Here is a 24,751-nt window from a genome sequence, read left to right on the forward strand (position 1 = left end):
ATAAACTTATTAACATTGCTTTGTCCAAAAGAATTTTATTGAGATGTAATTAAGCAACCTTTGCAAACTGAGTGATTTTTTTCATTGTCTTCAAAGAATAGTGTGAAAGACAGTTTTATGGTCTTAGTATACAAAAGGACAGAATTATTTTTGTTTTGGGTCAGATTTGCTGACAGGTCCCATGTTTGCAGCTATTTCTGAAAGTCCCTAATAAAAACACTTATTCTCAATATGGGGAGTGGAGAAGTTTACTTTTCTTGTTTTTTATATTCACTCCATAGTGTGTAACTCTGGAATCAGCAAAATTGAAATCTTGAATTTTAGAACTGTAACTTGTTTACAGTTATGTCAACAATTATTTATATTCATAAAAGAAAAAATGTGTTTTCTTACTAGTAATTAAAATATATGTTGATAGCTAAGTAGGATTATGTGTTACTCCAGAATTGTGGTTTTATTTAGAGTTAAGCTTTGTTCTTTTTGTTTTATTCAGCTCTAAATCAGTAATCAAAATTCATATGTTTCTTCTCAAGGGCTACAACAGAAGTATCTCCCGAACAGAAACAATAATACGCTTTGCTTTCCAAGCCTCTATCACAGTTCTGTGCATTGCATGCCCCTGTTCACTGGGACTGGCCACTCCAACTGCTGTGATGGTGGGTACAGGAGTAGGTGCTCAAAATGGCATACTAATCAAAGGTGGTGAGCCATTGGAGATGGCTCATAAGGTAAGATAGTCCCTAGAACTAAGAGTTGTCTCGTCCAAACTGGCAATAGCACCCCTACTGAAAAACAAGAGTCTTAAATTATTTCTACATTGCCCATAAGCTGAACTTCTGGCATTTTCCTGAGGGTGGAGGTAGGAAAGGTGTTATTTTGGTTCTGCTCTGAATTGGCAGAGAATATAAGATCTCATCTCCAGACCCACTCTCTTTAGAGTATACCCTTGCGTGGAAAACCTGGAGTCTGCTCCCAACTCATTCTAGACTGGTCTTTAGGGCAGGAAGATATCATAGATAGTTGCTGAGGCAATTTGCCTAGGTCTGTCAGGCTTCTCACCTATTTGTGTGTGACTCCATGTTTGTGCTGTTCAACATTTGATAGTGCTTGCCTTTACTTTCATCTTTGCTGCCACCAGCTGACAGTTTGCAACTATGATTTCAGGAATATATAATCCTGTCCCTGATCTCTCTCATGTTAGAATTTCCATTACAATCTCAATCAAAGCCACTTGACTTCAGCTAAAACCATGTTCTTTCTAGTATATTCTTATTATGAGGATATAAATTATATACACATGCATGTACTAAACACAGAACACAACTTAGAACAGATTTGGGACTTCATCTAGCCAGTGAATACAGGTTACTAATTTTTATAGTAATTTTAAATTTTGATATAATTTCAAACTTAAAATTTGTAGAATAGTATAAAGAAATCTCACATACCCTTTACTGAAGATATCAGGCTCCTTTCCTAAGAACAAGAACAGTCTTTTACATAAACATAGTACAAAGATCAAAATCAAGAAGTTGATAGTGATAAAATACTGTTGTCTAATCTATTGTCTATATTCCAGTTTCTCAGTTGACTCCATAATCCTTTATAGTTATTTTTTCTTTTGTCTGGAATCATACTTTGTATTTAGTTGTCATATCTCGTTTCAAGTAACCAGCATATTTAGCCTTGGAGTACAGAATGAAGCAGGGTAAAGTCTAATAGAGAGTTTTGCCAAGAGAACGCACTGGTCGTAGCAGACACCCTCTTTCAACAACACAAGACAAGACTCTACACATGGGCATCACCAGAGACTCAATACTGAAATCAGATTGATTACATTCTTTGCAGCCAAAGATGGAGAAGCTCTATTCAGTTCAGTTCAGTCGCTCAGGCTCTATACAGTCAGCAAAAACAAGACTGGGAGGTGACTGTGGCTTAGATCATGAACTCCTTATTGCCAAATTCAGACTTAAATTGAAGAATGTAGGGAAACCACTAGACCATTCAGATATGACCTAAATCAAATCCCTTACGGTTATACAGCGGAAGTGACAAATAGATTCAAGGGATTAGATCTGATAGAACTATGGATGGAGGTTCATGGCATTGCATAGGAGGCAGTGATCAAGACCATCCCCAAGAAAAAGACAAAATGGTTGTCTGAGGAAGCCTTACAAATAGCTATGAAAAGAAGAGAAGCAAAAGGCAAAGGAAAAAAAGAAAGATATACTCATTTGAATGCAGAGTTCCAGAGAATAGCACAGAGAGAAATGAAAGCCTTCCTCAGCGATCAGTGCAAAGAAATAGAGGAAAACAATAGAATGGGAAAGACTAGAGATCTCTTCAAGAAGATTAGAGATAACAAGGGACCATTTCATGCAAAGATGGGCTCAATAAAGGACAGAAATGGTATGGATCTAACAGAAGCAGAAGATATTAAAAAGAGGTGGCAAGAATACACAGAAGAACTATACAAAAAAGATCTTCATGGCCCAGATATTCACGATAGTGTGATCACTCACCTAGAGCCAGACATCTTGGAATATGAAGTCAAGTGGGCCTTAGGAAGCATCACTACAAACAAAGCTAGTGGAGGTGATGGAATTCCAGTTGAGCTATTTCAAATCCTAAAAGATGATGCTGTAAAAGTGGTGCACTCAGTATGCCAGCACATTTGGAAAACTCAGCAGTGGCCACAGGACTGGAAAAGGTCAGTTTTCATTCCAATCCCAAAGAAAGGCAATGTCATCGAATGCTCAAACTACTGCACAATTGCACTCATCTCACACGCTAACAAAGTAATGCTCAAAATTCTCCAAGTCAGGCTTCAACAGTATTTGAACTGTGAACTTCCAGATGTCCAAACTGGATTTAGAAAAGGCAGATCAAATTGCCAACATCCACTGCATCATCAAAAAGGCAAGAGAGTTGCCAAACAAAATCTACTTTTGCTTTATTGACTATGCCAAAGCCTTTGACTCTGTGGATCACAACAAACTGTGGAAAATTCTTAAAGAGATGGGAGTACCAGAACACCTGACCTACCTCCTGAGAAATCTATGCAGGTCAAGAAGCAACAGTTAGAACTGGACATGGAACAACAAACTGGTTCCAAATAGGGAAAGGACTACATCAGGGCTGTATATTGTCACCCTGCTTATTTAACTTGTATGCAGAGTACATCATGAGAAATGCCGGGCTAGATGAAGCACAAGCTGGAATCAAAATTGCCAGGGAAATATCAATAACTTCAGATATGCAGATGACACCACACTTTACAGCAGAAACGAAGAAGAACTAAAGAGCCTCTTGATGAAAGTGAAAGAGGAGAGTGAAAAAGTTGGCTTAAAACTCAACAACAGAAATCTAAAATTATTGCATCTGGTCCCATCACTTCATGGTAAATAGACGGGGAAACAGTGACAGACTTTATTTTGGGGGCTCCAAAATCACTGCAGATGGTGACTGCAGCCATGAAATTAAAAGACGCTTGCTTCTTGGAGGAAAAGCTATGACCAACCTAGACAGCATATTAAAAAGCAGAGACATTACTTTGCCAGCATAGGTACGTCTAGTCAAAGCTATGGTTTTTCCAATAATCATGTATAGATGTGAGATTTGGACTATAAAGAAAGCTGAGTACCGAAGAATTGATGGTTTTGAACTGTGGTGTTGGAGAAAACTCTTGAGAGTTCCTTGGACTGCAAGGAGATCCAACCAGTCCATCCTAAAGGAAATCAGTCCTGAATGCTCATTGGAAGGACTGAGGCTGAAGCTGAAACTCCAATAGTTTGGCTGCCTGTTATGAAGAACTGATTCATTTGAAAAGACCCTGATGCTGGGCAAGATTGAAGGTGGGAGAAGAACGGGATGAGAGAGGATGAGATGGTTGAATGGCATCACTGACTCAATGGACATGAGTTTGAGTAAGCTCCAGGAGTAATGATGGACAGGAAGGCCTGGTGTGCTACACTCCATGGGATTGCAATATTTGGACACGACTGATTGACTGAACTGATCTCTTCTCACCTTGGTTCTTCAAGCTATTCATTTCTCAAGGTTCATTGTCTGAGTTTACTGTGAGGAAACTATGTTCTCTAATTCCAGATTATCCTCCTTCCTGCCTAATCTGAGTTTCCCTCGTTGATTTCCTGAGCTGTAGTCTCTGGCTAAGCTTCTCACCTGGACTCAATAAAGTCAAAGCAACCCAGAAGGTTTTAGCTGGTGCACACTTCAAATTAATTACTCAATTGTAATTATTTGCCTACTGCCCAGATTTTTTTCCACTACAGATCTAAAATTCATTAGTATTGAAAATCTTTTTCTTTCCTTAGAGGCACTAGAGGCCTAAGTTACCTATTAATGGTCAACTCTTAACAGATAGGACTTCCCTGGTGGCTCAGATGGTAAAGCGTCTGCCTACAATGCCGGAGACCCAGGTTCAATCCCTGGGTTGGGAAGATCCTCTGGAGGAGGAAATGGCAACCCACTCCAGTACTCTTGCCTGGAAAATCCCATGGACAGAGGAGCGTGGTAGGCTACAGTCCATGGGGTTGCAAAAAGTCGGACACGACTGAGCGACTTCACTTCATTTCACTTAACAGATAGTTATAGCTATTTAACACATGTCCACAGCACATTGGACATTTGCAAGGGAGGGTTATTAGGTGTAACTAACGATATTTCTTCCCTTATTCTCCCTTCTTTATAGTCTCCCAAAGACCATTTAAGTCCAATGAAATCAAAGTCAGCTTATTAAGAAACAAAATAGTAATGTGTTTGTCACAGTAAACCTTTTTTCTCAATTCTGGAATGCTGATACTAAGAATTATCAAGTCATACAGTGCATTCTATTTTGATTTTCTTCCAGGTAAAGGTAGTGGTATTTGATAAAACTGGAACCATTACCCATGGAACTCCAGTAGTGAATCAAGTAAAGGTTCTAGTGGAAAGTAACAGAATATCACGCAATAAGATCCTGGCTATTGTGGGAACTGCTGAAAGTAACAGTGAACACCCTCTGGGAGCAGCCATAACCAAATACTGCAAGCAGGTACAATTTTTTCCTTGTTTATTCATGATTTACATATATAATTGGTATGAAACGAGAGAAACTTGTGTTTTCTCATTTTATTTTATATGTGTTAATTTCTTCATACAGAAAAGTATAAATAAGAAAATGAAAATTAACTGTAACCCTAATGCACAGATAACCCCAGTCAACTAAGAAATAAAATAGAAATAATACATATTTATGGGAGGAAATTTTAGATAGTTCAGCATTACATAATGAAAAAGAAAAGCCTCATTCCCTGCCCCTCTCTGTAATTCCTCTCTCCAAACTTTAACAAGTATTAACAGGCTTTTTGAACAACAGCTTTATTGAGATAAAATCCACATACTCTAAAGTTCACCCTTGTAAAGTGTACAAGATTCATGTCAATGTATGGAAAAACCAATACAATAAAGTAATTAGCCTCCAATTAAAATAAATAATTAATAATAATTTTTAGTATATTTACAAAAGTATGCATCTGTTAACCATTTTTAGTGTATATGCCAACATTTGTTATTTTTAAACTTTACATAGAAAGATGATAAAACAATGACCAGTCTTTGGTATTTTTTACAAAATTTGTGTTAAGTGATGTTTTCCTTATCAGGACATACAGATTTGCTTCATTGTTTTTAATGGCTATATTATATTCCATTGTATGATTGGCTTTTTGGCTCTTACAGCCTGAGGTTAACATCCTTGTCAGCTTTTGCATATTTATCTCTAATGTTTAATGCCTATCAATGTAATTGCTGGATCAAAGGATAGGTGCAGTTAAATTTTGATAAATGTTACCAGTGCTTAAAATGGCATATTTTTATCACCACCCACACAAAATGGTATACCAGTTTATACTTTCACCAGAAGTTGAATGACATTTCCCCACATTCTCACTGACACTTAATTTTTTCCAATTCAGTAAGTAAAAAATATTTATTCGTTGACTGTTTACTTTGCATTGTCTTAATTGTGAATAAGGTTGAGCATCTTTCCACATGCATATTTGTCATTTGCATTTCTTTCTATACCCTGTTTGCTTGTATCTGTTGCCTATTTTGTTCATAAGATTGTTTACCTTTTCTTATTGATTTATATAAGTTCTTTGTAAATTATCTCACATAATTTTTCAGTTAAAATGTGGCAGTTTCACCATTGGTGTTGCCATTTCTTTATTTGTTCTTTCCTTTTTACCTGTTAACTATTACTGACCTGGCTTCTATACACCCAAATTAAACAATGGAGAGGACAAATATATAAAGAGCCAGGAAACAGTGATGGTCACCAGAATCCTTTGGCTTACTAAGGACACAAAATCATACTAGAGAGGCCCTCTGGTAACTAAAGGCTCTGTTCTTTGTTACCCTTTGCCCGGTACTGAATAGAAAATCTAACTTGACAATAGAATTAATTATTTAACTTGTAATTCTCTACTAGATAGGACAGAGAATATTGATAAACCTTCCATATTTTCTTTCCCTAAATTTGGTATAAATCTTACGGAGTGGGATTTTTTAAAAGGATTATGAGGTTCTCCTGTAACTTTGAACATTATACTCAATGCTCTGTTCCTTTGTCCTTATCTAAACCCACTGTCACATAGGCAACGATAAGTGACAATTTTATTCTAAACATTTAGAGTTAACCAGGCCTGTAGATTGTATCAAAACATTTAGAATTAACCAGCAGTAATCTTTGATCTTGCTAATGATGACCTTGGATTGTTAGAACAGCAGAGGAAATCCTTCTGTTTCTATTTGTTAGGAGCTGGACACTGAAACCTTGGGTACCTGCATAGATTTCCAGGTTGTGCCAGGCTGTGGCATTAACTGTAAAGTCACCAATATCGAAGGCTTGCTACACAAGAATAACTGGAAGATAGAGGAAAATAATATTAAAAATGCATCCCTGGTTCAAATAGATGAGAGTAATGAACAGTCATCAACTTCGTCTTCCATGATTATTGATGCTCAGTTCTCAAGTAAGCTAATTTTCTTTGTAGTACCAATTATGGGACAGTTATTAACAGGTATCTAACCTTATATATTGAACTGTTACCTAAGAAACAAAGATTGACATAATGGTTTCATTCTTGTAAATCAGTTTTACCACAGGCCTTCTAATTATTTCACTGAATTGCTGAAGAATGTTTTTCAACTTCACTCGAGTACAGTAGAGCGTGATAAACCCTAGCTCTAGCTGATCTTCCATCTTAGTTCAGCTGTCTTTATTTCTCACCACAGCTGCTCCAGACATTTTGTATCTTTCACAAGCTCTTATGACCTTCTCCCTAGTTCTCTAAGCAAATTGTCTGGCTTATTTTTCACACAGAAATTTAATATTCTCAGACATGTGTTCTTTCAGTTTCTTTTTTTTTTTTTTTGCCCAGAATGTTTCCATTTTCAGAGAAGGAAGTATGCCTCTTCTTACCTAATGAATCCCCTCATCTTTGCTCCAGATCTCACCTTCTCTTGATTCTTCAAGGACCTCACACTCTGTTATATTATATCCCCTTACTTCTTTTTTTTCCCAACTCTTTGTCTTAGCTCCTTCTCCTCAACATAGAAACATTTCTCCCATCAAAATCGCTAGATTTTTGTCCCATCTGTCTGTTTTTTCATTAATATCCAAGCTTCTAAAAGGACTAGTCTAAGCAGGCTGAATTCACTGCACAGTCCCGCTTCTGCCCCATCCATACTAGTGAAACTATTTTATGTCCACCAGTGACCTTGTTTAGTCCCCTCTCCAGTGGTCAGTTTTCAGTCTTCATTGCTGCATGACTTCGCTAAGGCATTTGACTATGTTAACCGTTTCTTCTTTCCTAAAATTTTTTTTCTCCCTTGATTCCATGACTGTTTTCTCTAGCGTCTCCTCTCACCAATCTGGCTATTCTTTTTAATCCTCACCTGATTGCTCTTTTCTCCTGCTCTCAAATGTTGGGTGTCTTCAGAGTTTTGGTCTTTTGTCTTTTGCTGATTTTACATACTCTCTCTGTATAATCTCGTTCATGCTTATTGCTTATTCTACCACATGCAGGGTTTCCACTGCCACTCTAAAATCCGTATCTGCAGCCAACGCCACTTTCCCGAGTTTCTTGTTGGTCTATCCATCTGACCAAAACCAAGATATACCTACCTAACTGTACTTGCACCTCCCCACCCGTCTGTACGTGAGTAATTTTGCTAACATTCAAACCTAATTATATCAATTTCTGATTAATACCTTTTATTGCAATGGTTTATAACCTATTTTTGAGTCACGAACCTTTGGAGGAATGAGATAAAAGCTATGCCCACTACTTAGAAAATTTCTGTTTTGGACATTTGTATATATCCCTAAGCCCCTCCATGGAAATCTGTTAAGGATCCTGGCTTTATAGGCTCTCCATCTCTGACAGGACAAAGTCCAGTCTCTCTGTGTTTTGTTCAAGATCTATTCCCTGTGATATGTCTCCTGCCTCCCTGCACCACCCGTCTTGTGTTTTCCCACTGTCACCCATGTACCCTGTGTTTCGTTCTTATGGAACTACTTAGAGTTTCTCCGTACATCGTGTCATTTCATGCCTGTTAGATTATTTACTATTTTCTCATCTTTGAAGACTCAGCTCACATCTCTCTTTAGTGAAGCCTCCACTGACTGACATACATAGGCAGAGATATTTGCTCTTCCTTTTTAGTCCTAACTATACTTAATCTGGCACACTGCATGATAATTCTTTATTCATCTTCCTGACTGTGCTAAGTTGTGATTTCTTTATTATTTGTCTATGAATTCATAGTATCAAGCACACTGACACATAGTGATTTCGTTCATCTGACAGGTTTTATAAGCACTGTTCAAGATACTAAAGAATCAGCAATGAATAGAATAGACAAAGACCCTATCTCATGGAGTTTACATTCCTGGTGAAAGAACGCTAGACAGTGCACAAATAAATAAGCAAGTACAGTCTGTCTGATGGATAGTGCTCTGAAGAAAATGAAGAAGAGCAAGTGATATTGGGAATGCTAGAAAGTGAAAGTCACACAGTCGTGTCCAACTCTTTGTGACCCCATGGACTGTCCATGGAATTCTCTAGGCCAGAATACTGGAGTAGGTAACCTTTCCCTTCTCCAGGGGATCTTCCCAACCCAGGGATCGAACCCAGGTCTCCTGCATTGCAGACAGATTCTTTACCAGCTAAGCCACAAGGGAAGCCCATTTGGGAATGCTGCTGCTGCTGCTAAGTCACATCAGTCGTGTCCGACTCTGTGTGACCCCATAGACGGAAGCCCACCAGGCTCCCCCGTCCGTGGGATTCTCCAGGCAAGAACACTGGAGTGGGTTGCCATTTCCTTCTCCAATGTGTGAAAGTGAAAAGTGAAAGTGAAGTCGCTCAGTCATGTCCGACCCTTAGCGACCCCACGGACTGCAGCCTACCAGGCTCCTCCATCCATGGGATTTTCTAGGCAAGAGTACTGGAGTGGCTTGCCATTGCCTTCTCCGTGGGAATGCTAGGGAATGCTATTTTATATAGGCTGATCAGGGTAGGCCTCATTGAGAAGGTGCTGTTTGAGCAAAAACTTGAGGCGAGGGAGGGATAAAGTTACATAAATATCTGTGAGAAAAGCATTCCAGGTAGGAGGAATGTTAAGTACAGAAGCCTTAAGTCAGGAGTGTGCTTGACTAGTTTGAGGAACCCTGTGGCTAGAACAGAGTAAATGATTGGGAACATTGTAAGGACTTTGCTTTCTACCCTGAGTTGGAAAGCCATTGGAGAGTTTTGAGCGTAGGAGTGATAGAATCTGACTTAATATTTTAAAAGTATTACTTGGGTTTCTCTGGTAAAAATACACTGTTTCTGTGTGTAGGGACAAGGACAGAAGCAAGGGGATAAGTTAGTGGGCTTAAAGTTAGTTGCCATAATCTAGGTAAAAGATGATGGCTTGGACCAATGTAATAACAGTAGAGGTTGTAAGAAGTGGTCAAATTCTGGATGTATCTTCTTTTTTTTTCTTTGACCATGCCACATGGCTTGCGGGATCTTAGTTCCTCCACCAGGAATCAAACCTGTGCCCCTTGCAATGGAAGTCCTAACAACTGAACTGCCAGGGAATTCCCCAGGATGTATCTTGAAGAGAGAGATGACTGACAGATCTCACATATTGGAATTGGAGGATGAGAGAAACAGGAGTCAAGAATTAGGCCAAAGTTTGCAGCCTAACCAATTTAGAAGGATGGAGTTACCATTTAAACAAGATGGAGATTGCAGGAGAGATAATGTTGAAGAAAAATGATTAGGAGTTCAGTTTTTGACATGTTAAGTTTGAGTGCCTGTTAGCTATTCAAGTGGAGATGTTGTGTAAATATTCTGTCAAGGAGGCAGGAGGCTGTACAAGTTTGTAGACTTGGGAGTCATCCATTTATAGATCTGTGCTGTCCAGTGTGGTAGCCACTAGTTACATGTGACTATTTAAATTAATTAAAATTTAGTTTAAAACTCAGCCCTTCAGCCATACTAGTCACATTTCAGTGCTCAATAACCTCATGTTGTTAGTGGCTACTGTATTAAACAGCAGATGTAGAACATTTCTGTCATCCCAGAAAGTTCTGTTGGACAGTGCTGATATAGATGGTCTTTAAAGTGATGAGACTGCATAAAATCTTCAAAGAGTTGGGAATTCCCTGGTGGTCCAGTGGTTAGGGGGCTTCCACAGTGGCTCAGCAGTAAAGAATCCGCCTGCAATGCAGAGATGTGGGTTTGATCCCTGGGTCAGGAAGATCTCCTAGAGGAGGGCATGGCAACCCACTCCAGTATTGCCTGGAGAATTCCATGGACAGAGGAGCCTGGTGGACTACAGTTCGTGGGGTCTCAAAGAGTCGGACATGACTGAAGCAACTGAATATTCACACATGCCAGTGATTAGGACTAGGCACTTTTACTGCCATGGGCCTGGGTTCAATCCCTGGTCAGAGAACTAAGATTCTGTAAGCCATGAGGTGCGCCCCCCAAAAAAATCAGGAAGTGAGAGTAGACTGGTGGGGAAGAGGTTTAAGCCATGCAACACTACAAATTAAGAGGTCAGGGAGATGAGGAATGATCAATAAAGAAAACAGAAGTGGTAGGAGGTAACTCATAAGAATGTGGTGCTCTAGAAGCCAAATGAAGAAAGTATTTCAAGGAGAGAATGGTCAACTGTGATAAATGCTAATAGGGCAAGTAAGATGAGGACTAAGAATTACCCTTTACATTTATTAAAGGTCACTGGTGTACCATATGAACAATTCTTTGGCATAAGAGAGACAAAAGTTCAGTTGGAACAGGTTCACAGGAGAATGGGAAGCTGATACAGACAACACTTTGTAGGAGTTTTGCTATGAACAGAAGCAAAGAAATGGGGCAGTAGCTTGAGAGATAAATGAGATCTGTTTTGTTTTCTTTTTTAAAAATAGGACTGTGTGCATCTGAAGTAGAAAATATGATGCAGAAGAGAGGAGAGAATTGTTGGAGGGATGTTCTGAAATAGGCAAAGAAGAGGGATCTATTTATGCAAGTGGCGAAGTTGGCCTTAAATAGGAGTAGGGGCTGTTTATAGTAACAGAAAAGAAGCTAGATCAGTATGTACAGAGGCTTGGGTAGTTGGGTATATATGGCAATGAGAGCTTCTGGAAGTTCTTTTCTGATTGCTTTTCTTTCTGAAGTAGGAAGCACGTCATCATCTGGTATGAGAATGGGAGAAGAAAAGGTATAAAATAGTCATCTAGAAAGAATGGAGAATGAATGGACTAGGGAAATACAGTAGAATTGCCAGAAAGCACTAAGGGCCCACTTAAAGTTAGTAAGATATCACTGTAGTTCTGTGTTCTTATCTAACCATTGATGGTTGTACTGATGTACACTAAATATTTCTAACTTTATTCAGTTGCCATGGAAGATCATAAGGAAATGTTGAATGGAAAGCATCACTAAGAAAGTAGTGCTTGAACTAGCTTTTAAGGAATAAGATGCAATTTGGTATTTGGAGAGGAGAAGTGAGGACCTCCAGGTGGAAGCAGCAACATGTGCAAAGTCCCAGAGGCGTAGAAGAGCAGAGTATGTTCCTTGAACATTTGGAAATCACTGTCATAGGCTGTGTTCTACCAAAAAAACCAATGTAGTAACTGCAAGGTTAGAGAGGAGGAATGTCCCTAAAGGGTTGTTATAAATATTAAACAAGTTAACTAAATGTTTTTTCTGTACTTTCTTTCAGATGCTCTTAATGCTCAGCAGTACAAAGTTCTCATTGGCAACCGGGAATGGATGATTAGAAATGGTCTTGCCATTAATAACAGTGTAAATGATTCCATGACTGAACATGAGAGAAGAGGTCGGACTGCTGTACTGGTAGCAGTTGATGGTAAGGTTTTCCTTAAGTACACTGTGACTCAGTGTTGTGATCTCAGTTGTTTCCTGTGTATATTTGAGAGACCTCTGAACTATGAGGGTTATTCAAAAGAAGCCTGAATGAAAAATAAAAATGTCAGCAATACATAATTGTTACTGATTAATTTAAAATTCTCTTGCGTTTGCCTGGCTTTTATTAAATTATTTCTTAGGGTAAGTTTGTAGCTGTGAGATTAATTAGTTAACATTTATAATCTTTGCTAAGTATGAAGGCAATATCTTACTATAGCCTTTTTATGTCCAGGGAAAAGCAGAAAATACCATTTACTATCGTTTTTGAAATAAAATAGCTACTTTCAGTGATTTTTTCCCCCAGTATAAAATGCCAGTTTTGTTTTCATCCACCCCTTCACCTTTGAAAGGAAGAAAATATTGGGTTTCAGTTTAATTTGCTTTTAAATTAGCTGAAGTGTTTGGAGCTCTTGGCAATACTTCTCTAAAGGAAGAAAGTAAGTCTTTTAGTATCCAGTAAAGTTTATTTTCATTTTCCTATTATTACCTTCATTAGTAACCCCTACCTCACTCTGAAATTTTCACAACCAAGAACAGAGGCTTACTGTGGGGTTACTGTGGGGTTTGTGCTATTTTCACAACCAAGAATAGAGGCTTACTGTGGGGTTGTGTGGTCTTGGGGGTATTTTGAGCAACTTAACTTTGCTTAACAAAAATAATTTCTTTCTGAAATTTTAAGTCAGAATATTATTCTGCTTTCACCATATTCCAAATTCTATTTTCTGGTGCTCCTATATTAGATGAGCTGTGTGGTTTGATAGCTATTGCTGATACAGTGAAGCCTGAAGCAGAACTGGCTGTCCATATTCTGAAATCTATGGGCTTAGAAGTAGTTCTGATGACTGGAGACAACAGTAAAACAGCTAGATCTATTGCTTCTCAGGTAATGGGTTTACTTAGTAGTTGGGGTGGGAGTATGTGTTAACTTCTAACTCTTCACATACATTTTCTTTCTTGCCTTCAGGTGCTAAAGAATTCGTACTACCTATTATTTTCATTATCCCTGAGTAGCCATACCTGGTTCCTTAAAAAAGAATTGGCATACTGTCTGCGCAGGAAGGACTTTGCACTTTTTTCTGGAACTGTTATAAGTAAAAAGCTATTTGCTTAATTCATGAGATGCTTAGTGACATTGTACACAGTTTCTGTTGATGCTTCCTTTAAAATGTTGCTCGTAGTCTCTACCAGTGCTGCCAGCCTAAGCTAGGCTCTCATCTTCTCATGCCTAAAGTACAGCAGTAGCTCCACGCATGGCCCTCTCTAGTCCATCCTGGATACCACTAATAGAATGAACCATCTCTTCCATAGCATTTTCCTGCTACTGATTCCCCACATTTACCTTCCCTCTAAAACTTTTCTCATGTTAGTCTTTTCTACTATGGAATGCCTCCTCCCCTCTTCTATTGACTAATACAAGTAATATATAAATACTGTCTTGTATAAAAAGATACAGAAGGATATAAAGTAAAAAGTTTGTCACCCTTTTCCCAAGCTCCCTGTCCAGCCCTCTCCCCTTACACTTTCTCATATACTTATTGTTCATATACAAATGTATAGTTCCGGTATTTTCAACATAAATTGGATCATTTTTGTATAAATTGTTTAGCAGTTTACTTTCTTTCAGATAATAATATGTATGCCTCGTCCATGTCGATGGAGCTTTGTCCATGTCTGAACATATAAAGTTACTTCATTCTTTGTACATCATTGCATTGAATTCCGTGGTGTGAATGTATCATAATTGGCTTAACCATTCCTCTAATAAAAAATAATTTATGTGCTTTTGAAAATTTTGTTGTTACAACTAAGGCAGTAATATACATCCTTGGACATACATCTTTTTATACATGTACAAGTATGTCCAAAATATATCTAGGAGTGGAATTCCTTAACCAGATGACATGCACACTTTGATAGATGCTGGTACATGCCCTCCAAAATGACAGTACACATTTACACACCCACCAACAGTATCTAAGAGAGCTCATTTCCCTGTAGTCTTACTATTCCCAGATATTACTAATATTTTAAAATTTGAACATCTGGTAGGTAGGAAATGAAGGCGCCTCATCATATGAAATGATGAACCATCATTGTTATGTATATAAAATAATAAATATTTTATATAAAATATAACAGTTATATTTTAGGCTTTGTTGTTTTTGTTATTTAGTCGCTCAGTCATGTCTGACTGTTTTTGACCCCATGGACTGTAGCCCACCAGGCTTCTCTGTCTATGAAATTTCCCAGGCAAGACCAGGGATAGAACCTGTATCTCTTGCATTGGCAGACAGATTCTTTACCACTGAACCACCAGGGAAGCCCTGTATTTCAGGTACTCAGTAATATTTCTTGAAATGAGTGGAGTTTGTTTTTCCTCATGTAGGTTGGCATTACTAAAGTGTTTGCTGAAGTTCTACCTTCCCACAAGGTTGCTAAGGTGAAGCAACTTCAAGAGGAGGGGAAACGGGTAGCAATGGTAGGAGACGGAATCAATGACTCCCCAGCTCTGGCGATGGCTAATGTTGGAATTGCTATTGGCACAGGCACAGACGTAGCCATTGAAGCAGCTGATGTGGTTTTGATAAGGGTAAGTCTGGTGGCCTGACCTTTGAGGAGTGTGAGACTGCTCTGCATGGTCAGAGATAATGTTGTATATTAAACACAATGATTCCGTCCTTCTAATTCCTATCCTTCAGGCCTTTGAGAAAGGGAGAATTCAAGATGGGAGTATAAGAAGTCTTAGTAATTACTTTCAGACTTTCTCGATTCAGGGGATCAAATGAGAATGACAAGCTTCTAAATGAAGAATTAAATTTAGGAATATACATAGAATACAATTATCTTCAGCAAGTACTTGCTGAAGTTATTTTAGTGGGATTTAGTCCCTGTACCAGCATACAACCCTAAAAGTGTTTCCAGAACCCTGAGAAAAAAATTCCAAAAAACCTCTTCCAAGACTGACTCAAATTTTTATCAGTATCTGAGATTTGAGTTAATTCACATATTTCTCTAAGATACACATCATCTTCATCATACATGGTATCAAATACAAGCTACTAGTTAAGTTAGAATCTGTTGCTAATATTATAAATATTTCTGTTCTCAGAATGATCTTCTGGATGTAGTGGCAAGTATTGATTTATCAAGGAAGACAGTCAAGAGGATTCGGATAAATTTTGTCTTTGCTCTAATTTATAATCTGATTGGAATTCCGATAGCTGCTGGTATGTGACGGTTAACTTGTATTGCTTTTTTCCTGAAGTCATTAGACGCCTACCATATTGGAAGTTTTAGTCTTCTTACTAGTTTTGAGCCCAGTTTTGTATGTAGCCTGCTGGTATGGTGAGAGATAATATTAAAGTGAAAATGAAAGTCATTCAGTCATGTCTGACTCTTTGTGGCCCCATAGACTATACAGTCCATGGAATTCTCCAGGCCAGAATACTGGAGTGGGTAGCCTTTCCCTTCTCCAGGGGATCTTCCCAACCCAGGGATCGAACCCAGGTCTCCTGCATTGTAGGCGGATTCTTTACCAGCTGAGCCACAAGGGAAGCCCAAGAATACTGGAGTGTGTAGCCTGTTCCTTCTCCAGTGGATCTTCCCAACCCAGGAATTGAACCAGGGTCTCCTGCATTGCAGGCAGATTCTTTACCAACTGAGCTATCAGGGAAAATCAGTAATTTAAATTTTCAACATTTTCATTATGCCTTAAAATGTATAATCTTTCAGACAGGTTTATTTTATTTTACCTTTTTTCCCCTCCAACTTTGTATTTTGAAATTTTCAAACCTACAAAACTAAGGGGAAAAATGACATAATAAAATCTGTATACCCTTTGCCTAAATTCACAGTTAATTTATCTTGCCACATTGCTTCATCTCTTTCTCCATATGTACTTATTTACTTGGTCATTTATTTTTTTTGCTGAAGAGGATAAATTTACCTTTAATCTCACTACCCAAACACAACTACTGTTGGTATTTTAGTTTGTGCATGTCTTCCTGATCTTTTTTACTCTGTATCAGTTTTTATCTTGTTTCATTGTTGCAATTATAACATATAGAGAATGTTCTTAATGTTTTAATAACCAACAGTTTTTTTTTAGGTTGGGGAGCCAGGGGTGTGTGTGGGTGTGAGAGAGAGAGATTTAACAAAAGAATATGAACCCAAAAAAAGCAGGTTAGAATTATTTAATAAGCATCTGATCATCCCTGTTACTTAGGGGCTTGGTTGGTGTTAACATGAGAAAAATAGTTATCAGATTTTCTGGCGGTCCAGTGGTTAAGAATCCTGCCAATTCAAGGGACATGGGTTCAGTCTTCCCTGGTCTGGGAAAATCCCAGGTGCCGTGGAGCAACTAACCCCATGAGCCACAACTACTGGAGCCCGCACTTCTCAGCTACTGAAGTCATCACAGTGAGAAGCCCGTGCACTTCAGTGAAGAGTAGCCCCTGCTTGTTGCAACTAGAGAAAGCCCACATACAGCAATAAAGACCCAGCACAGCCAAAAATAAATAAAAATTAAATAATTTTTTTTTTAAATAAAGAAAAATAGTTATCACTTTCTTCTTCTTCTCTCTGGTTAAAGAGCCAGAGATGAACATGAAGAGCTTGAGAACAATTGCAAAGCTGGTTATCAACAGGGAAACACAGATACAGAGAGGACAAAGTAAAAGAACAATCAAAGTCCAGGGAGATTAATTTATGGAGCAAGTTATTTTTGAAAATTATACAAGTAATATATGGTCACTGTAGAAAAAGTATAAAAATACAGATTAGCACATAAAAAACTACAAGTACAGTAAGTCTATCTCATCCGTGTCATTTGAACAAATTTTAAAATGTCTGTCAAAACCAAGTGTAGATAAGTTTGTAGAATATGAACTCTAATACACTATTGGGGGTTTGTGATCTGGTATAGCCACTTTGGAGAACAACTGAGAAGCATCTACCTAAAGTTGAAGGTGTGCCCATGTTATAATCCAGCTGTTTCACCTCTAGGTATGTACCCTAGGGAAGTTCTCAGACATCCACAGGGAGACATGTACAAGAATGTTCACAGCAACATTGTGTTAGTGAAAAATTGGCAATGACATAAATCCGTACCAACAGGAAGATAAATTGCTGATTAAATATTGAGGAAGGAAATGATTTGTATATATGTATTAGGAACACATTGGTAATGTGTTTAGTACTGTCTGCTCTAATTAATCCAAACTTATTTCCTAGGAGTTTTTATGCCCATTGGTTTGGTTTTGCAGCCCTGGATGGGATCCGCTGCAATGGCTGCTTCATCTGTTTCAGTAGTACTTTCTTCACTCTTCCTTAAACTGTAAGTATGATGGCTTGCTTATGCTTCTCTTTTGTATTCCTTTTATCACCCACAGTCAGTCTTGCTAGGTTTTATTCTTGTATTGATTAATGATAAGCCCAAACTGTTTTTAATAATAAATACTAACTTTATGTAATTATCACCTTGTGTAGTCTATACAGAGCAGCCACAAGCACTGAGGGGTGTAAAATCTAGTGCATTGGCTCTGAGAAGTAGGATTTCTGATCATGTGACCTCACACAACTCCTTTTGAGCTAATTTCCTAGCAGGGACCACCTTTATACATTTCATACTATCCAAATCTCTTTTCATTTTTGAATGTAACAAGCGCCTGGTTCACATTTGATTATTTCAAACTAGTATACTTTTGCATCTTTCCAGTTACAGGAAACCAACTTATGAGAATTATGAACTACGTGCCCGAAACCAAATGGGACAGAAAAGTCCTTCAGAAATAAGTGTTCATGTTGGAATAGATGATACCTCAAGAAATTCTCCTAAACTGGGTTTGCTGGACCGAATTGTTAATTACAGCAGAGCCTCCATAAATTCACTACTGTCTGATAAACGATCACTAAACAGTGTTGGTACCAGTGAACCTGACAAGCACTCACTTCTGGTCGGAGACTGCAGGGAAGATGACGACAGTGCGTTGTAACAGGCCACAGAGAATGCTGCTAGATGATGTTGTCCTGCACTGACACAGTATTCATGATCACCTTAGCTTTTTAAAATATTGCAAGGCTTTATGTTGGTCTCATGCTCTCATGTTAGGGAACCTATTTGAATTGCATTTGTCTGATGGCAAAAATATCTTTTAAGGGCATCAGCTCAGAACCTAGCTTTACTGAAAATGAAATTCCAGTATTTTTTGTTTTCACTAGCAACAGATAAGGTAGAGCAGTGAGGTTTACAAGTCCTACAGCTGAAGACGCTGAATTGCTGCTGAAATCATAAATAATTTTTTATTTGATTAAAATTTCAAGATAATTAAACATTGTAAAATTTGAGTGCATAATCTTGAGATTCTTGAGCACTTCTCCCTGCCTGCCAGATTGGGGAGCAGTGGCTTTCAAAGCACTGTATAAAACATCTAGTTTTTGAAGGAAAACAGTAGAAATTGTTTAAAAATAGACGTGCCTTATTTATTACAGGCTTTCTTCCCCTCTTATTCTCCCTGCATCTTGGTCTTTGCAGTTGCTTTCTTAGATGCCCCAGTGTGTTTACTTTTGTTATGTTCTTTCAAGTGAGCTAAGTGTAGATAGTTTCTCATTGAAAAGTAACTGACAACTTTTCCAGTACCTTCTTTGTTTCTTTATCTTGTAGCTCAGAGACCTTAAGGGCCTGTATAGTTCCCTGCTTCCCATCTTTCCACTGTTAAAAAAAATACATCAGATTCTTCCTTCAGTAACTCCCTAGCTCTGTGTAATCTTTCAGTTCACTCCTGCTGAATTCAGCTGTAAGTTCTTAGTATTGTCTGTCAGCCTCAGTTCAGCAACTTAAGATTTTGTGCCACTTCTACAACTGATTTTTTTTCCCAAAGATTGACACTACCATCTTTAACATATACTGGTCATAAAGTTACCTTGTTGTTATTCTTGCTGTTGTTCAGTCACTCAGTCACATCTAACTCTGTGCCACCCCATGGATTGTAGCATGCCAGGTTTCACTGTCCTTCACCATCTCCCAGAGCTTGCTCAAACTCATGTCTATTAAATCGGTGATATCATCCAACCATCTCATCCTCTGTCGTTCCCTTCTCTTCCTGCCATGAATCTTTCCCAGCGTCAGAGTCTTTTCCAGTGAGTCATTTCTTCGCATCAGATGGCCAAAATTATTGGAGCTTCAACTTCAGCATCCGTCCTTCCAATGAACATTCAGGACTGATTTCCTTTAGGATTGACTGGTTGGATCTCCTTGCAGTCCAAGGGACTCTCAAAAGTCTTCTCCAACACCACAGTTCAAAAGCAACAATTCTTCAGTGCTTAGCCTTCTTTATGTCCAACTCTCACATCCATACATGACTACTGGAAAAACCACAGCTTTAACTATGTGGACCTTTGTTGGCAAAGTAATAACTCTGCTTTTTAATATGCTGTCTAGGTTGGTCATAGCTTTTCTTCCAAGGAACAAGTGTCTTTAATTTAATGACTATGGTCACAGTCTGTGAGTATTTCCATTTATTCCCCATTTGTTTGCCCTGAAGTGATGGGACCAGATGCCATGATATTCATTTTTTGAACATTGAGTTTTAAGCCAGCTTTTTCACTGTCCACTTTGACTTTCATCTAGAGGCTCTTTAGTTCCTCATCACTTTCTGCCATAAATATGGTGTCATCTGCATATCTGAGGTTGTTGATATTTCTCCTGCCAGTCTTGATTCCAGGTTGTGCTTCATCCAGCCTGGCATTTTGCATGATGTACTCTGCATATAAGTTAAACAAACAGGGTGACAATATATAGCCTTGGTGTACTCCTTTCCCAACTTGGAACCAGTCTATTGTTCCTTGTCTGGTTCTAACTGTTGCTTCTTGACCTGTATACAGGTTTCGCAGGAGGCAGGTCAGGTGGTCTAATTTTCCACAGTTTGTTGTGATCACAAAGTCAAAGGCTTTCAGTTCAGTTCAGTTCAGTCACTCAGTCGTGTCCGACTCTTTGCAACCCCATGAATCACAGCACGCCAGGCCTCCCTGTCCATCACCAACTCCTGGAGTTCACTCAAACTCATGTCCATCGAGTCGGTGATGCCATCCAGCCATCTCATTCTCTATCGTCCCCTTCTCCTCCTGTCCCCAATCCCTCCCAGCATCAGAGTCTTTTCCAGTGAGTAAACTCGTCGCATGACGTGATCAAAGTATTGGAGTTTCAGCTTTAGCATCAGTCCTTCCAATGAACACCCAGGATTGATCTCCTTTAGAATGGACTAGTTGCATCTCCTTGCAGTCCAAGGGACTCTCAAGAGTCTTCTCCAACACCACAGTTCAAAAGCATCAATTCTTTGGCGATCATCTTTCTTCACAGTCCAACTCTCACATCCATACATGACCACGGGAAAAACCATAGCCATGACTAGACGGACCTTGGTTGGCAAAGTAATGTCTCTGCTTTTTAATATACTATCAAGGTTCGTCATAACTTTCCTTCCAAGGAGTAAGCATCTTTTAATTTCATGGCTGCAATCAGCATCCATAGTGATTTTGGAGCCCAAAAAATAGTCTGACACTGTTTCCACTGTTTCCCCATCTATTTCCCATGAAGTGATGGGACCAGATGCCATGATCTTCGTTTTCTGAATGTTGAGCTTCAAGCCAACCTTTTCACTCTCCTCTTTCACTTTCATCAAGAGGCTTTTTAGTTCCTCTTCACTTTCTGCCATAAGGGTGGTGTCATCTGCATATCTGAGGTTATTGATATTTCTCCCAGCAATCTTGAGCTTTAGTGTAGTCAGTGAAGCAAAAGTAGATGTTTTTCTAGAATTCTCTTGCTTTTTCTTTGATCCAATGGATGTTGGCAATTTGATCTCTGGTTCCTCTGCCTGTTCTAAATCCAGCTTGAACATCTGGAGGTTCTCAGTCCACATACTGTTGAAGCCTGGTGTGGAGAATTTTGAGCATTACTTTGCTAGCATGTGAAATGAGTGCAGTTGTGCAGTAGATTGAACATTCTTTGGCGTTGCCCTTCTTTGGATTGGAATGAAAACGTGGATTCATTAAATCTGTCCTTTTTGAGAGAATACAAGACATTAGCTGATATTTATAATTTAATAGATTTTAATTGTCTTATTGTTTTAGATAATCTCTCAAAATGACTTTAAAATAATGCCATTACACTAAGCTGCTTTTTCCAAAAACTATAGTAAATTGTAATCCAGAAATGAGAATTTCCTTAGGTTGTGATACCTTTTAGCCAAATCTATATTTGTCTGTAGTTTAAAATATTTGCAGTTGCTAGTTAGTGTGATTGGTAGATTTATAGGCTTCTCGGAGAAGGCAATGGCAAGCCACTCCAGTACTCTTGCCTAGAAAATCCCATGGATGGAGGAGCCTGGTAGGCTGCAGTCCGTGGGGTCGCTAAGGGTCGGGGACACAACTGAGCGACTTCACTTTCACTTTTCACTTTCCACTTTCACACATTGGAGAAGGAAATGGCAACCCACTCCAGTGTTCTTGCCTGGAGAATCCCAGGGAAGGGGGAGCCTGGTGGGCTTCCGTCTATGGGGTCACACAGAGTCGGACACGACTGAAGTGACTTAGCAGCAGCATTGGCATATAAATTTAGAAATTGCCCTGTGAGTACTGGGGAGTTAATACATTGGTCAGAGGTCTGGTACTTGTATGATTATTTAAATTAATTTGTTAACTGCAAGGTGGATTTCAGATGCAGAACATGTAAGTGAAAAAAAAAACTCATAATTTCCTAATATCTATTCCCATTGTCACATTTAAAGCTGCTAACTCAATGCCTAACACATAAGATTTATACTCAGTAAATATTAGTTATTATATCCCCTTGATGTCAGTAATAAATATTAAAAATTGTTTTTACAGAGCAGAGTCAAATCATGTGGGAGTAGGGGATGGGATTCTTCTTCCCCAACTTCCTTTTTCTCTTGTTCTTTCATACAGACTCAAAAAGTTTACAGCATAATTCCACATTGACTTTTAAGATTTGGAAAAGATCTCATTTTTATCTCAGCTGTCTTAAAAAGAGAACTAAAATGTGATGAAGGTGCTTTTAATCTAGAAAAACAAACCAATTTTAATGAAGTACGAATGAATTTGTATGTCTAGGCTCTTTTTAGACCAAGGCCTAGGCCATCTTCCATGCTTTCAATTGGAGTTTGAAAACTTGTTTTTTATTTTAATTCCAGTGGTCCATCATACCATAACTTGTTTCTTCTAGAAGAAATAACTAATACAAAAAAATGTATAACAGAGACTTTTGAAAAAAGAGACACCTTTCCCCTCATTCTCATTCCTGTCTCTCTGAGGCACTTGGACATAGCCTGTTACTACTTTTATTTCATGTGTGTGTTAGAGTTGTCCATATGGCCCCACATGCCAAGAGATGCACATCATAGGACAATGAGAAGAGAGTCTATATAATCTGAGAAAAATCAAGAATATAATTTAGCCTTTTGTACAGGAATAGAAAACATGCCGTTTCGAAAGAATCCTGCTTTAAATATCTGTCACTATCTTTGAATTCTCTTCTACAAGTCTCTTGCAATTCTGAGCTCCCATTAGCTTCATAGAGCATCTGTAGTCACCAAAGAGAAAGGTGATTTATGGAGGGGATAAAAAACACTGCTTTTAGTTAGTAACTAGCTTTAGGTAATTATTTACTAATTAGAACAAACTTTATAAATGTGTGCATATGCATCTTTGTTTACTCGTATCATACACGTATACACATGTTACCATATAGAAGGAAATGGATTTATATTTGAATTTGATATTAGAATATTTGAAGTTTGTTTTTTCTTGTTTCTTCGTCACTCTTCTGTATTCATTCAGCAACCATGCCCTCAGTCTGATGATAACAAGGATGTTTTCATATCCAGTGCTGATTCAGACTCAACTAAGGGGCATCTTTTATCTTAAATATCCAAAGATGCCTTTTAAATTTCAAAGGTTAAAACATAACTATTTAGTTTCATAGTCTAAAGAGGTATGGTTGTCAGTTGTGACAATAGAAGTGTTATTTTTCCTAGTTTAGAATCAACATTTTAGAGTATTAGATTTGATGCCTTGTGAACAAATAATTTTATACTTTGCTTTAACTTTTTAAAAGTTATTCTTCTATTGGGTGTATTCCTTGTTAAGAATACTTAAAATTGCATTGTAGACAAAATATTTCCAAAAATTTAAGTGTCCATATCTTTTATATACACAGCTTAAAAATAAAAAATGTATGTTCTTAGAGAATTTTTTCCATTATTTGTGGATCTTGCTTTAAAATTATTTTCCTTAATATTTATTTTACTCTATTTTGTTATTTTATTTGGGTGAGGCATCTGGTTACTGGTTGTTTTAATAAGAATAAAAATATTTCTGGACTCACTCCTTTTAGATTTTTTGTTTCTTTTCTGTATTTTAAAAATACTGTTTTACCAAATATAAAAAATTTAGATTCATGCCAAATTATTAGCTATTTTTACACTAACTCTGTAGTCTTTCTGAAAGTTTATCTGGTATGGGTAACCAGATAAAGTACAAAAGCACTAATTCTTATTCTTCAGTGAAAAGAGCTTCTGTAATGGCATTGATAATAAATGCCTTTTATAGCCAAAACCAGGTGTCTCAACCTTATGCTTTTAGTTAAAGAAATGTTTAATTAACCATTGTTGAACATTGATTAATACCCAAAACATCAGTGGACGATGTTGTGCAATAATCATCTACTGTATTGAAGATATTCAGTAGTTTGTTTTTCATAAGCATGTAATTGATCATATTTCTGCCAAGGATGTGCCTTCAACTTTACAATTATAGTATTCTAAAACAAAAGAATTTTTTTGTCAGTGTCTGTTTTGTTATATCATCCAACTCCTCTGCCAGAAGTTCCAAACTACCTTGTGGTTTTAGGTGTCTTTTTTTTTTTTAAATCAACAGTGGGGCAGGATTGGAAGCAGTACCACACATTCACTAAGAGTGAGAGGAAAGAAATCTGTTTTCCTTCAGACTTCACTCCTCTTGCTATATCTTTTAGTGAGGATAAGAAACAAAGGGATATAATTGTCCTCCTTTCCTTCATAGCCTGTAATACTTTTTTTATAGATTGTCTACCCTAAATGAGCTAAATGGAGACAAGAGCTTTTCTAGCAATTGGGGAGTCCTATACAATAGTGTGTATGAGAATCCCACCCAAAATATATTCCCATACCTAACACTTATTCAAGTTAAGGAAGGATTTTAAACTTATTTGT

General features: G+C 38.0%; 1 protein-coding gene across 4 annotated transcripts in view; it reads left to right on the top strand.

Annotated features, from left to right (window-relative positions):
* The window catches only part of ATP7A (ATPase copper transporting alpha), a 142,277-nt gene extending 117,925 nt beyond the window's left edge, over positions 1-24,352 (top strand). For all 4 annotated transcript variants that reach the window (XM_088833761.1, XM_055393800.2, XM_055393801.2 and 1 more), the window contains 9 exons: positions 534-728; positions 4,871-5,053; positions 6,818-7,034; positions 12,283-12,429; positions 13,229-13,371; positions 14,875-15,078; positions 15,598-15,715; positions 17,721-17,823; positions 18,205-24,352. In XM_088833761.1, the coding sequence (XP_088689887.1) occupies positions 534-728; positions 4,871-5,053; positions 6,818-7,034; positions 12,283-12,429; positions 13,229-13,371; positions 14,875-15,078; positions 15,598-15,715; positions 17,721-17,823; positions 18,205-18,481 (1,587 nt within the window). In that variant the 3' untranslated portion in view covers positions 18,482-24,352. The remainder of the gene's footprint in view (positions 1-533; positions 729-4,870; positions 5,054-6,817; positions 7,035-12,282; positions 12,430-13,228; positions 13,372-14,874; positions 15,079-15,597; positions 15,716-17,720; positions 17,824-18,204) is intronic.
* The last annotated feature ends 399 nt before the right edge of the window (positions 24,353-24,751 follow it).

Source organism: Moschus berezovskii, chromosome X, assembly GCF_049115385.1.
Source record: "Moschus berezovskii isolate FMDL1 chromosome X, NW_MosBer_1.0, whole genome shotgun sequence".
Taxonomy (NCBI): Eukaryota; Metazoa; Chordata; class Mammalia; order Artiodactyla; family Moschidae; genus Moschus; species Moschus berezovskii.